Source organism: Schistocerca piceifrons, chromosome 4 (assembly GCF_021461385.2).
Source record: "Schistocerca piceifrons isolate TAMUIC-IGC-003096 chromosome 4, iqSchPice1.1, whole genome shotgun sequence".
In the NCBI taxonomy this organism is placed as follows: domain Eukaryota; kingdom Metazoa; phylum Arthropoda; class Insecta; order Orthoptera; family Acrididae; genus Schistocerca; species Schistocerca piceifrons.
The window spans coordinates 131,630,436-131,642,678 of NC_060141.1; the positions used below are offsets into that span (position 1 = coordinate 131,630,436).

General features: G+C 44.9%; 1 protein-coding gene across 1 annotated transcript in view; it reads left to right on the forward strand.

The window, feature by feature from the left end:
* Nucleotides 1-12,243, forward strand: part of LOC124795667 — a 296,867-nt gene that overhangs the window by 51,690 nt on the left and 232,934 nt on the right. Inside the window, exon 4 of the mRNA XM_047259739.1 lies at nt 7,322-7,554. Coding sequence (XP_047115695.1) covers nt 7,322-7,554 — 233 coding nt within the window. The remainder of the gene's footprint in view (nt 1-7,321; nt 7,555-12,243) is intronic.

The following is a 12,243-nucleotide window of genomic DNA, read 5'->3' on the forward strand; positions in this document are numbered from 1 at the left end:
TCATTCGAAGTAGGACGTGTGTCCATATTAAGTTATTCGCTACGGTCGCAGGTTCGAATCCTGCCTCGGGCATGGATGTGTGTGATGTCCTTAGGTTAGTTAGGTTTTAGTAGTTCTAAGTTCTAGGGGACTTATGACCACAGCAGTTGAGTCCCATAGTGCTCAGAGCCATTTGCACCATTTTTTTATTAAGTTCTTTGTTGAAAATCACCAATACTTAACCCCTCAAAGCTTGTACAATTCCTCCTGACTCATCTTGTGTAAAGGAGATCGCCTTTGAAGTAACGTGGTGCATCAAACCAGGCTTAAGAGTTCATTTTACTGTCAACTTTAGAGATTGTTATTTTTACTTAAATCAGACATCTGATTCGGTTGTGCGTTGTTGATCAGTCTAATATGGGAGCTCTATCTCCTAACTCTGACATCGGCTATTCTAAGGTATTTCCTGTTGCCGCTGTTTCCGGTTGCCTGGCTTGTACACTCGAAGCTATATTTCTCGAAACACAGTTCACTCAACTGTACGATCGCAGCTACCTAAGTACTTCAGAGGCGATGTACGTAATTAATGTTTTTAAGAGGAAGAAACAAAAAAAGAAAAAGGTTTGGGAAATTTGACTCCTTTCTTTTCCTTTGGCTCCTGGTGACGCTTTATAGGCAACAACTTTAAAGCTGACAACTAGAATCATGGGATCTCTACTGGAAACAAACAGCTTTTCGATGGGCATTAGCTTTCCAGTTCGTGATAACCCGTGTGTGTCGACCCTAACTCACGTTTATGCTCTAGGTAAGTCCCAACAAGGAGTTTTAATGTGGTTGCAACATTCTGATTAGCATTATAAGTTAGTCTGCGATCAGGTGAAATGCAGTGGGATTATTAATCACGAACCACACAAAATTTGATCAAAGGACCAGTTGTGATTACATGAATTCTACAATAATGCAATATGGATTGTTCACAATTTCACTGGCAACTACAACAATAGTAGACTTGGAGACATTCAAACACGCAGAAGTAACGCCAAAATAGGTTATTGTGAGATAACGTCGGACTCCCGATCAGCGTTGTTCCTGTAGAGACATCACGTTTAACGTGATCGCAATAATGATTGTGTGTGGAGTAGTTTGGGAATTATTAGAGAACTGGAGGTTGTACTAATATAGGTAATGGAGCACTGCAGTATTGAAAGTGATAAGAACTCAGACCAACTAGCAAAACGAGCGGCTTATTGACGACAGCTTTTTCATGTCACACTTGAAACAACAACTCATGGAAAAGCAGCCGGAAGAATGACAAACACAAGTCAACATAGGGGACAGTACGACAACCACGTACAACCAGTGATCCGGCGACAACAATGATACTCGACAGCTAAACGCTCTCGATAATTTTCTACCGCAGTTTCCAAAGTGAATTTCAATCATTCGTAAAGTGCTTTCATGTCGAAGAGGACTATATAAAATCACTCTTGGTTGGCGGTAAAAAATTGCCAGTAGAAATCAGAGAATTAATACACTACTGGTCATTAAAATTGCTACGCATAGAAGAAATGCAAATGATAAACGGGTATTCAATGGACAAATACATTATACAAGAACTGACGTGTGATTACATTTTCACGCAATTTGGGTGCATAGATCCTGAGAAATCAGTACCCAGAACAACTATCTCTGGCCGTAACAACGGCCTTGTACGCCTGGGGACTGAGTCAGAGCTTGGATGGCGTGTACAGGTACAGCTGCCCATGCAGCTTCAGCTCGATACCACAGTTCACCAAGAGTAGTGACGAGTATTGTGACGAGTCAGTTGCTCGGTCACCATTGACCAGACGTTTCCAATTGGTGAGAGATCTGGAGAATGCGCTGCCCAGGGCAACAGTCGAACATTTTCTGTATTCAGAAAGGCCCGTACAGGACCTGCAACATGCGGTCGTGCATTATCCTGCTGAAATGTAGGATTTGGCAGGGATCGAATGAAGGTTAGAGCCACGGGTCGTAAGACATCAGAAATGTAACGTTCACTGTTCAAACTGCCGTCAATGCGAACAAGAGGTGACCGAGACGTGTAACCAATGGCACCCCATACCATCACGCCGGGTGATAAGCCAGTATGGCGATGACAAATACACGCTTCCAATGTGCGTTCACCGCGATGTCGCCAAACACGGATGCGACCATCATGATGCTGTAAACAGAACCTGGATTCGTCCGAAAAAATGACGTTTTGCCATTCGTGCACCCAGGTTCGTCGTCGAGTACACCGTCGCAGGCGCTCTTGCCTATGATGCAGCGTCAAGGGTAACCGCAGCCATGGTCTCCGAGCTGATAGTCCATGCTGCTGCAAACGTCGTCGAACTGTTCGTGCAGATGGTTGTTGTCTTGCAAACGTCCCCATCTGTTGACTCAGGGATCGAGACGTGGCTGTACGATCCGTTACAGCCATGCGGATAAGATACCTGTCATCTCGACTGCTAGTGATGCGAGGCCGTTGGGATCCAGCACGGCGTACGACCAACGCGAGTAGCAATGTTGCGATACGATAAACCGTAATCGCGATTGGCTACAATCCGACCTTTATGAAAGTCGGAAACGTGATGGTAAGCATTTCTTCTCCTTACACGAGGCATCACAACAACGTTTCACCAGGCAACGTCGGTCAACTGCTGTTTGTGTATGAGAAATCGGTTGGAAACTTTCCTCATGTCAGCACGTTGTAGGTGTCGCCACCGGCGCCAACCTTGTGTGAATGCTCTGAAGAGCTAATCATTTACATATCACAGCTTCTTCTTTCTGTCGGTTAAATTTCGCGTTTGTAGCACGTCATCTTCGTGGTGTAGCAATTTTAATGGTGAGTAGTGTAAAAATGCTCGTGAACTTGAAAAGTGTGAAATATCAATTTTCCTGGGGTTTGTGTGTGTGTGTGTGTGTGTGTGTGTGTGTGAGTGTGTTTGTTTGTTTTGTACAGATTTTAGAAGCATTAATAATAATAGTTGGAAACTATCATAGTTGGTTTCCAATGCCAAATGAATAGGAAAAGACTGTACAGCTTTTGAAATTAAAACGCTAATCACCTGGCTACGTTAACCCGTTCGAATCCCCCTTGTTGCCCACCGAGAGTAAAAACCCCAGCAACAGGTCTGTACTGGCAGTCGGAGGAAGAACGTTCCGTTATATTACGTTGGGAAGCGTGACATACCGGAAGTGGAACGTAACAACGGTAAGGTACGGTAAGGTAAGGCTGACGCTACACGATGCGTGGCAGGAGATATTGCGCCAGAGCAGCGTCCGCTTTTAATGATCGCAGCTGGCGGTTTTTGCCCAGTCGTCGCGCTGTGTTCGTGGAAAGGCACGCCGAGGCACGCTTCCGTAGCGTGCGGCGAACTCTGCTGCGTGTGGACGCGGCTAACCGGAGCTGTGAGCAGGGTGCCGCAGAGGTTCGAGTGGAAAGCTTTGAGTGTGTACCTGCGAAACGAAAACCGTTTTGCCGGAGGAAAAATTATGGTTCTTGCAGGTCATTATCATGCTTGACATCATCTGTTACTCGCAATGTTATTGATTTGCTTGCATTTTGTGCCGAAGCAGAAGCGAACAGTGAACCAAAAGTACATAGTGTGTGCTTTGGACTGTTTACTGATCTACTTTCCCTTTTTTCTGTTTTTCATCAGCTTTCTGACCGGTTTCATGCGGTGCACCGCGACTTCCTCTACTTCGCCAATCTCTTCATCGCAATTATTCTCAACCCCCACAATTATCGTTCCAATTATTCCAATCTCTGTCTTCCCCCGCAGTTTTTGCCCTGTACGCCTCTCTCCTGTACCACGGCAGTCACTTCCTGATGTCTAGACACACGTCCTACCATCCTGTCCCTTTACTCTAGCCAGTCTACTCACATTTTTTTTCCTCGTTGATTCTACAGAAAACCTGCTCATTTCTTAGTATACTTAATTGTCAATATACTTCTGTAAAATCTCCTCTCAAACCTTCGATTCCTTTTTTTACCGATTTTCCCACAGCGTATGATTCACTTCCATAGAGTGCTGTGCTCCAGACGTACATTATCAGAAATTGCTTCCTCTCCCTTGCTCTCCAGATTTTATTCAATGTTTTCTCATCTTGAAAAGTGGTACTGACGAGGGTATCTGTACAGTGAAGGAATACTGCGCTCTTGAGAGGAATCAGAAATAGGTTGAAACCTTGTCGGTCCAAATGCGTAAAGAACAATGGACATATTGTTGAGAAATACTTTTTTGTAACGAAATGTTCCTGTGTTGTCTACTAGACCCATCGGTTCATCCCCGTTTTCCGGCGTCACTGTGGTACATACATGGAAAAAAGTAAGCTGATACCACAACTTTAATAAAGCTGCACTGCAGCTGTTCTCTTTTGCGGTACTGAGCTCTGGACTTCATATATGTTTAGTCATCTGTGAACAAACAATATTTCAGTACAGTGAATCCTATAAAATTTATGTTCTCAAGCCCGCGCGAGCCGAAAATTACAAAACAAATACGCTCAAAGTTACTACGTGTTTCCAGGTGGTAACAAATTATTGTTTGGAATAGCTGCACAGCAAAATGGCAAAGATATGATAAACGTAAAGCAGAACGGTGACGCCGGAATTGGAACGACATTGCTTCAGACGAGAGACTAAAAATCGGAGTACAGCTGACACATGGGTGAAATCGAAAAGGGGTCTAGTGACGTCTCTCGCTAGCTACTTTTGAGCCGCCGTATTGGATTCATCATATTCCAGTTGTTTCCGTAACATAACTCGCTTCTTATGGTCGCTGCCTAGACCATGGTTATGACAGTATGACGTTTTAAGGCAAAGGCGCAATGAAGATGTACCACTCTAGCCGCAACTATTATGATTAAATGTCAGTTAACGACTCGTTGTCTGTAAAAGTCCTAAGAACATTTAATATGAACAGTTTTTGGCAGTTAATTACGTGTATTACATGTGTTCGTGCAGTTAAAGAGGTGTTACCGTGGAGTGTAAGGAAGGTAGTGCGAAACTAGGTACATGCTAATACATTTTTTTGTCTTCATATTTGTAACACATTGTAGGAACTTCTTATTCATGTAACAGTAACATGTTCTGCGAAAGTGCTCTCTAAGTAGCGAGTGCCTTCCATTTTGTGATTTTGATTAAAAAACGAAATATGAAATTTCTGTGAGTGAAACAACCAGCAATGACAATTATGTCCGTTCTTGTCACAAATATTTCACCGTTGTTTCCGAATACGTCGCGATTTCCGGATGTGGTTAGGCAGTAATCTAAGAATATAGCTTAAATTCGTGCGAATGAGACGAGCTGCAATGATATTTTGTCGTCTTGCTTCCCACAAATAGAGAGTCCGCCAGAAAAATGTATACACTCTTTCTCAGGCTCTATTGATATATCGATGTTGTCGTTCGATTTGAGTTACGAGTTTGTTGTAGTGTGGTATTTTGTCCAACAGATGTTAATAGTTTCATCTCGGTATTGAGAAAACAAGATGGCTGGAGCACGCTTGACATGCGAGCAACGAAAATGTATCGTGAAGTAGTTTTTCAAGTTGTGATAATACCGTTTAAGTGCGAAGGCAGTGGAGGCGGGAGTTTGAAACAGAATCGGCAGTCCGCCTAGCAATTAAACGCATCACTGACAAGTTTGAATTGCATGGAACGATTTGTGGTATTCACAAAGGAAGATCAGGGAGACAGCGTGCAGCTACAACCCCTGTTACGTCACCTCTCGTGTTGGAAACGTTTGTTAATTCTCCACAGAAGTCTGCTAAACAATGTTCAAGTGAAGTGGAGGTTAGCCGTATAAGTTCAAATGGCTCTAAGCACTATGGGACTTAGCATCTAAAGTCATCAGTCCCCTAGACTTAGAACTACTTAAACCTAACTAACCTAAGGGCATCACACACATCCATGCCTGAGGCAGGATTCGAACCTGCGACTGTAGCAGCCGCGCGCTTCCGGACTAAAGAGAGGTATAAGTGTACGAAGAATTCTGAAAGCTGTCAAGTGGAAAGTTTACATTCCACGATTACTGCGCGCGATTAATGATGACGATCCTGATCGCCGAATGCAATTTTGCGAATGGTATCAGCAAATGGTAACTGATGACGAACAATTTGTGACGAATGTAGTGTGTAGTGACGAGGCACAATTTAAACTTCATGGAGCCTTGAATCGGCATAACAGTGTGTACTGGGCACCGGAAAATCCGCATTTTTATTTGGATAAAGCGGTCAGTCTACCAGGGGTTCGTGTGTGGTGTGGACCATCATCTAGGGGCTTAGTAGGACCCTTTTGCTTTGACGCTACTGTCACCGGAGAAGTGTACCTGGAAATGTTACACACATCAATTTTGCCAGGTGTACGTGCCCTTTATGGAGCTGATGAAGAGGTCTTTTATCAACAGGACGGGATGCCACCACACTACCACTTGGCAGTACGAGCTTTCCTGGATAACAATTTTTCGGGGCATTGGATTAGACGAAGAGGGAACATCGAATTCCCTCCGCGTTTACCAGATCTAACACCTGTGGATTTTTACTTGTGAGGAAGTGTGAAAGATAACGTCTCTTGACGTAAGCCACGCACGCTGGAGGAATTTCGCCAGGAGATAACACCGACATCTGAAGCGATCTCCACTGTAACATTGACTGACGTAGTTGCGGCGACCGCTCGTCGTTCTGTTACGTGTATAGCCGCCAACTGTGAACATTTTGAACATTTAAAGCAGCCATGTGCTAAAGTGAAGGTTTTTCAACATGTGTGACCAAGTATTAAATGTAAAATAAACATATAAGTAATACTTTTCGTTCCTTAAAGTGTGTATACATTTTTATGGCGGACTCTGTATGTAGTTGGGCTCGAATAATTAATAATGCTGTCCGCGGCTCGTGGTCTTGCGGTAGCGTTCTCGCTTCCCGCGCACGTGGTCCCGGGTTAGTTTCCCGGCGGGGTCAGGGATTTTCTCTGACTTGAGATGACTGGGTGTTTTGTGTCTTTCATCATCATTTCATCCTCATTCACTCGCAAGTCGCCGTAGTGGCGTTAAAGAACTTGTGGAGCGGCAGCCGAACCGCCCCGCGAGGGGTCTCCCGCCCACCAATGCCATACGCTCATTATTATTAATAATGCTGTCATAAATTTGTCGGTCGTGACAAAGATCACATCACACGGGCGAGCGACATGACGTGACCGCTTCCCGATTTCAGTCGAGTGCCAGACGAACTTGCGATGTATAGTCACTAGTTTGCTTCAGCGTTTCACAATTGGCGGGTCTTTCCGGTGTGCAGAAGGACAGGTATAAAGTGCAGAGGAGAGGCATTCTGTGAGTGGTGTCCCGGTGACGCGTGTCGCCGGGCCCGGCGTCAGCTGCGTGGGCGCCGCCCTGGCCTTGCGTGCCGCAGTGCCCACGTTCGACTACCGGCGCGGCCCCTGCCGCACCACGGTGGCGCGTCGCCCGGCCCGGCCCACGACTGTTGTCCTCTCGCTGGCCGCTCTGCTGAAGGACAAACAAACAAAAGCGCACACGCGTCAGTACTCATGTTACAAGTTAGCTACTCGCATTGAGGACCGCTTTTTTTTTTCGCAACTCACTTTCTGCAAAATTATCAAGTTTCATGAAACGGAAAAGATTGTTGGTTTGTAAATGGATGAAAATTTTGTAAACATCATACATAACATATTAATTTCGAAACAGCGGTTGATACATTCATAAATGAAAAGAACTATCTGCATATATATAAGAAAGACCATGAGAATATCAAATTACTTCAAAACTTGCTTTCTGCATAATAAATTGGTGTACAAATTTCTTTCTTACCATCTATGTACCAAGGAAAAACAATAAACAAATATACTGCATACAATTTTGAGTATTGCTGACGTACAATGCAGTAATTAGATTAAGACAAACATTTACATATTTTGTGTCAGTCCAAGTCACGTGTTTATAGTCCAGTGGATCACTTTGTTTCCTCAATATCTACGCGTTCCATCACATCATTTATATTTGCACTATCCACACCACTATTCGCCTTCAGTGTATTAGATGTTTACAATCCATAGGTTAAGTTGGCAGCAGAACAGCCTTTGGTCCTTCTCATGGACGCATAGTCGCTTTAAAGGCGTTCGCATCTGGCATCCAGTGGCCCCTCGCTTTCTTCACTGTATCTTCCTCGGCCGGCCGCTGTCGTCCAGCGGTTCTAGGCGCTTCAGTCCGGAACCGCGCTGCTGCTACGGTTGCAGGTTCGAATCCTGCCTCGGGCATGGATGTGTGTGATGTCCTTAGGTTAGTTAGGTTTAAGTAGTTCTAAGTCTAGGGGACTGATGACCTCAGATGTTAAGTCCCATAGTGCTTAGAGCCATTTGAATCTTTTTATCTTCCTCGGGGTCTTTCATACGGACACTCCTCTTCCTTTCCTTTTCAACTTATGTTACCGATTCAGAGTATTCTTCTGTCATTTTGTTTAAAAATAATTTTTCAAAAACGGCCTAAGAATGCACGCAATACCTCTGTCGTCCCAGACAGGTGGTTTTGAAACCGACAGTGCTCTAACAACAATGCAAATGGACAGTAAACCAGTATCATCAGCCCGTGTTGTTACTTCCACAAATGTTACCAAAACAAAAATTGAAAATAGCATTATTAAAATCCAAAGACTATTCACCCTACAAAAATTAGCTGCAGAAAAGTTTTTGCTATACCACCTTCGTAACAGAAAGCGAGTTTTGGAATAGCGGAAGACATTTGGTAGCTTCTAACAAGGGATGTAACTAGATTTTGATTAAAAAACTGTTCTCTGATTAAGAAAGGCGCCCAAGTCAACTAGCGTATGCCCTAAAAAACTCATATGGCCAGTTTTGCAGAAAGCGAGTTTTGAAAAAACAGTTCTCAGTGTTGGGGTAATACGTGAGTAGTCATGAAGTTTCAGTTATGACCTCGAAAAATCAAACTGCAGCCGGGGCACTTGGACGCTCTTAGTCATTATCTTCCATGCCGACCTATCAATGCAACACATTTTTTTCTAAAGACAAATGACTAGGAGGAGACTCATAAATTTTCGCCAGACAGGCAATACCTATTCCATGTTGTTTGGCATTAGGTTTATTGACGTTCGATCGGAATGTGAAGTAGTCTAGCCCCAAAGCGTTTGAACGATTCATAAACATAGTTTCTTGTCACATCTTCTGTTCCGTACACTTTTCATACAATGTGTTCTTCTGACGTCAGTTTCTAACAAATTTTGATCTTTATTCATTGTACTATCATACGCTCCACTGATCACAGCAGACAAATATCCTTTGGCTTAATATATTCGAAGCTATGCGGCGCTTCTCAACACCTTTTTCATGCGTATGCACTTTTTTTTTAAACACATGTTGCCATTTAAATACCAACTTACTCCAGACTTCTCCTACCCACCTGACATGTAAATGACCTGGTGGACAGTAAGGCTAACCAGCAACCGTTGTGACGCCAGTTTTGCATTGAACTGCCACGTGAATCTCTGCAGAAATTCGCGTTTGTAGTCAAGTAAATTTAGGGGATGAAGCGCGCATTAACAATAGGATGGTGTGGAGACGATAGGCTTAGTGGGCACGTTGGCACTGTCGCAACTTGTGCAGCGTGATCGCCAGCGACTTGACCGTTACTACTGGCCTTGTACGGTCGGCCCAGCGTGAATTAATAGCGTTTCTGATGTCCGCCCCTTCTGTGGCAATCGCTGCACTAGTTGCTTCACGCGTTCGGCTGCTGTGGGCGTCCAACATTGCCAGCTGTCTGTCGGCCGCACTCAGTCTCACCGGCAATTAGGTCGCTCGCTAGGGGGAGCAACGTTCGCTCTTTTACCGAATGTTTCCTTAATTTACTCGCAAAGACTTTTACGTAGTACTCTAGACGACTACTGTTAAATTTAATGGTGCAATAGAAAAAACAGCACCAATAAGCTGTATTAGTACACAGGTCGGTGACTGCTCATCAAACATTCAGTTCGCCGTTCGGCCATCGCAACAGCAACGTAGTGGCAGCCTAAGAGCGAGATATGGTGTTTTACATTTGTGATATTTGCATCACTTCCAAAGCCTTTCCGCGACATGCTCTGCCTCGAGTGTTCTTTACATCTTCCCTTAATTCAAACTGACAAGGGTCTTTGCCAGACAATATTCAAGTAGCGACTGAAAGAGTTTTCTTATGTGACAACCTTATTCAAGAACTGGACAGAAGAAGATACGTGACAGTCTTAGTAGTTACAATATTCTTTCTTGGTTTTCTGTTGTCCGTCGTCCTCACAGCTAACTGTACGAGGCGTAGTCATTCGATTTTAATTCTACAGGATAACTTTCTGTGAGTGACCTTTGTGTAACATGGGTGCTGTATTTGTTGAAAACTGAACAAAAAGTAAAGTAAAATCACGGCTGTTTGAAAAAGATTCCAGTTGGTTGTGTGTGCCGATTTGTTGATTTGGCCGTGAAGTGGATCGACTACTTTGCACAAGAAACCAAATAGCAAATAGGTTAGGTACGTGTAAGCCAGTAGCTGTGTATAAAAATGGGCGAAGTCGTATCTGCATGATTTCAAACTAGCAAAAGTGCTTCTCGTTACTGACAATCCAAAATGTTGCCGGCTAGAGTGGTTGTAGGCGCTACAGTCTGGAGCTGCGCGAGCGCTACGGTCGCAGGTTCGAATCCTGCCTCGGGCATGGATGTGTGTGATGTCCTTAGGTTAATTAGGTTTAAGTAGTTCTAAGTTCTAGGGGACTGATGACCTCAGAAGTTAAGTCCCATAATGCTCAGAGCCATTTGAGCCAAAATGTTCTTCTTAGCCTATGTGAGGCATGCAGGAACGTCTCTGCGGAGTTTCGAAAGTAGAAAAAGCAGTGACAGAGTGGAAGGTTCAGTGGGTAAGAGTGGTGTCTGCGAAAAATTTTAATCTGAAACATTCCACCCATAAAACACGTTACTTACGTGTTAAATGGCCGTGTTGTAGTTACACATTTTTAAGTAGTCGTGTATTGTATTGTATGTTAACCGGGGACCTAGAAACGACGGAGAGGCTCCGTCCCCACTGCAGTCCACTTCACCCCTCCGCTGCCCCACACCGAACCCGGATTATAAGTAATCGTGTACTCAGCGCATAGTTAATCAAGCAAGACTGTTTTCTGGTGGGATTTTAAGAAGTTTGCCATCATGACGTGTGACTCGATAACTTACTGGTTAAGTTCCAAACCACGGATCCAAAGGTCTACGGTTTGATCCCTGGTTAGTCCTTGGAATTTTATCTGTTGGTTATCAGTTATTTCACATCTGGCAGTGATTTATGTTTACGGGAAATGCCGACCTGCATCGTGGTTCGGAGACCAAGTTAAACTGTAGCCTGGGTACACCAGTTCAAAGGTCGTTGGAAGGTAAGGGCACACCCTCTCCAATATGACCGTGGCCAGTGAAGCATTGTGGTGTTCAGAGTTACCTTCGGGTTGCAGACAGCTTTACTTTATCATCCAGTTGTGCGCCAATATTCAGTACTTCTTGTCCTCTTTGTAACTGGCCGGACCTACTTGTGTACAACAGAAAGATAAATAAATAAGAGGCAGCAGCGACTGAAAACGTTCTGTGTAGGTGGCTTCGTCGGGAGTCAGGAGTGGGGGCTCACTCAGCAAGTGTCCCGCGGGTCAGCCCTAACTGGCCAGCTCTGAGGAAGTGCCCAAGGAGGCGGATCCGGAGGAAGCGCAGATGGCGGTAGGCCGGCTTTACGAGCGCCTTCCTGCGACGCCTCACAGATGCCATCCTCCTTCCTCCCTCGCGATACAGGCCGGTCAAGAAATCCCGTATAGCGGAAACAGCCCATCCTCCCGATCTGACTCAACTTCCAGGACGAAAAAGAGCTGCCAGCGCCTTTTTCCTGCAACACTCGTCGGTGCAGAAAGGGTAGCAATCTGGGTGCAGGAAAAAGCTCGGATAAGGCCTGCCGTGCCGCGGCTGCTTGGCATGCAAGCCAGTCGCTGCAGCCGCTGCAGCCGCTTGTCGGACGTCGGGCCCAGCTGGCGGTTTCCTGTGGGTGGCGCGTTCATCTGGATGTGGCAACGTCCGCGATACTCAGCGCTGTCCGGAGACGCACACCAATCAGTCAGAGAGCTCTGATCGTAGCCACTGCTTTCGTACTCTTCCTGGAGCTAGAAGGTTCCGTTGTTGCAGTCTTGACCCCAAGAATTCAGCTTGCTGTTTCGAAAGATTTAGATCGCG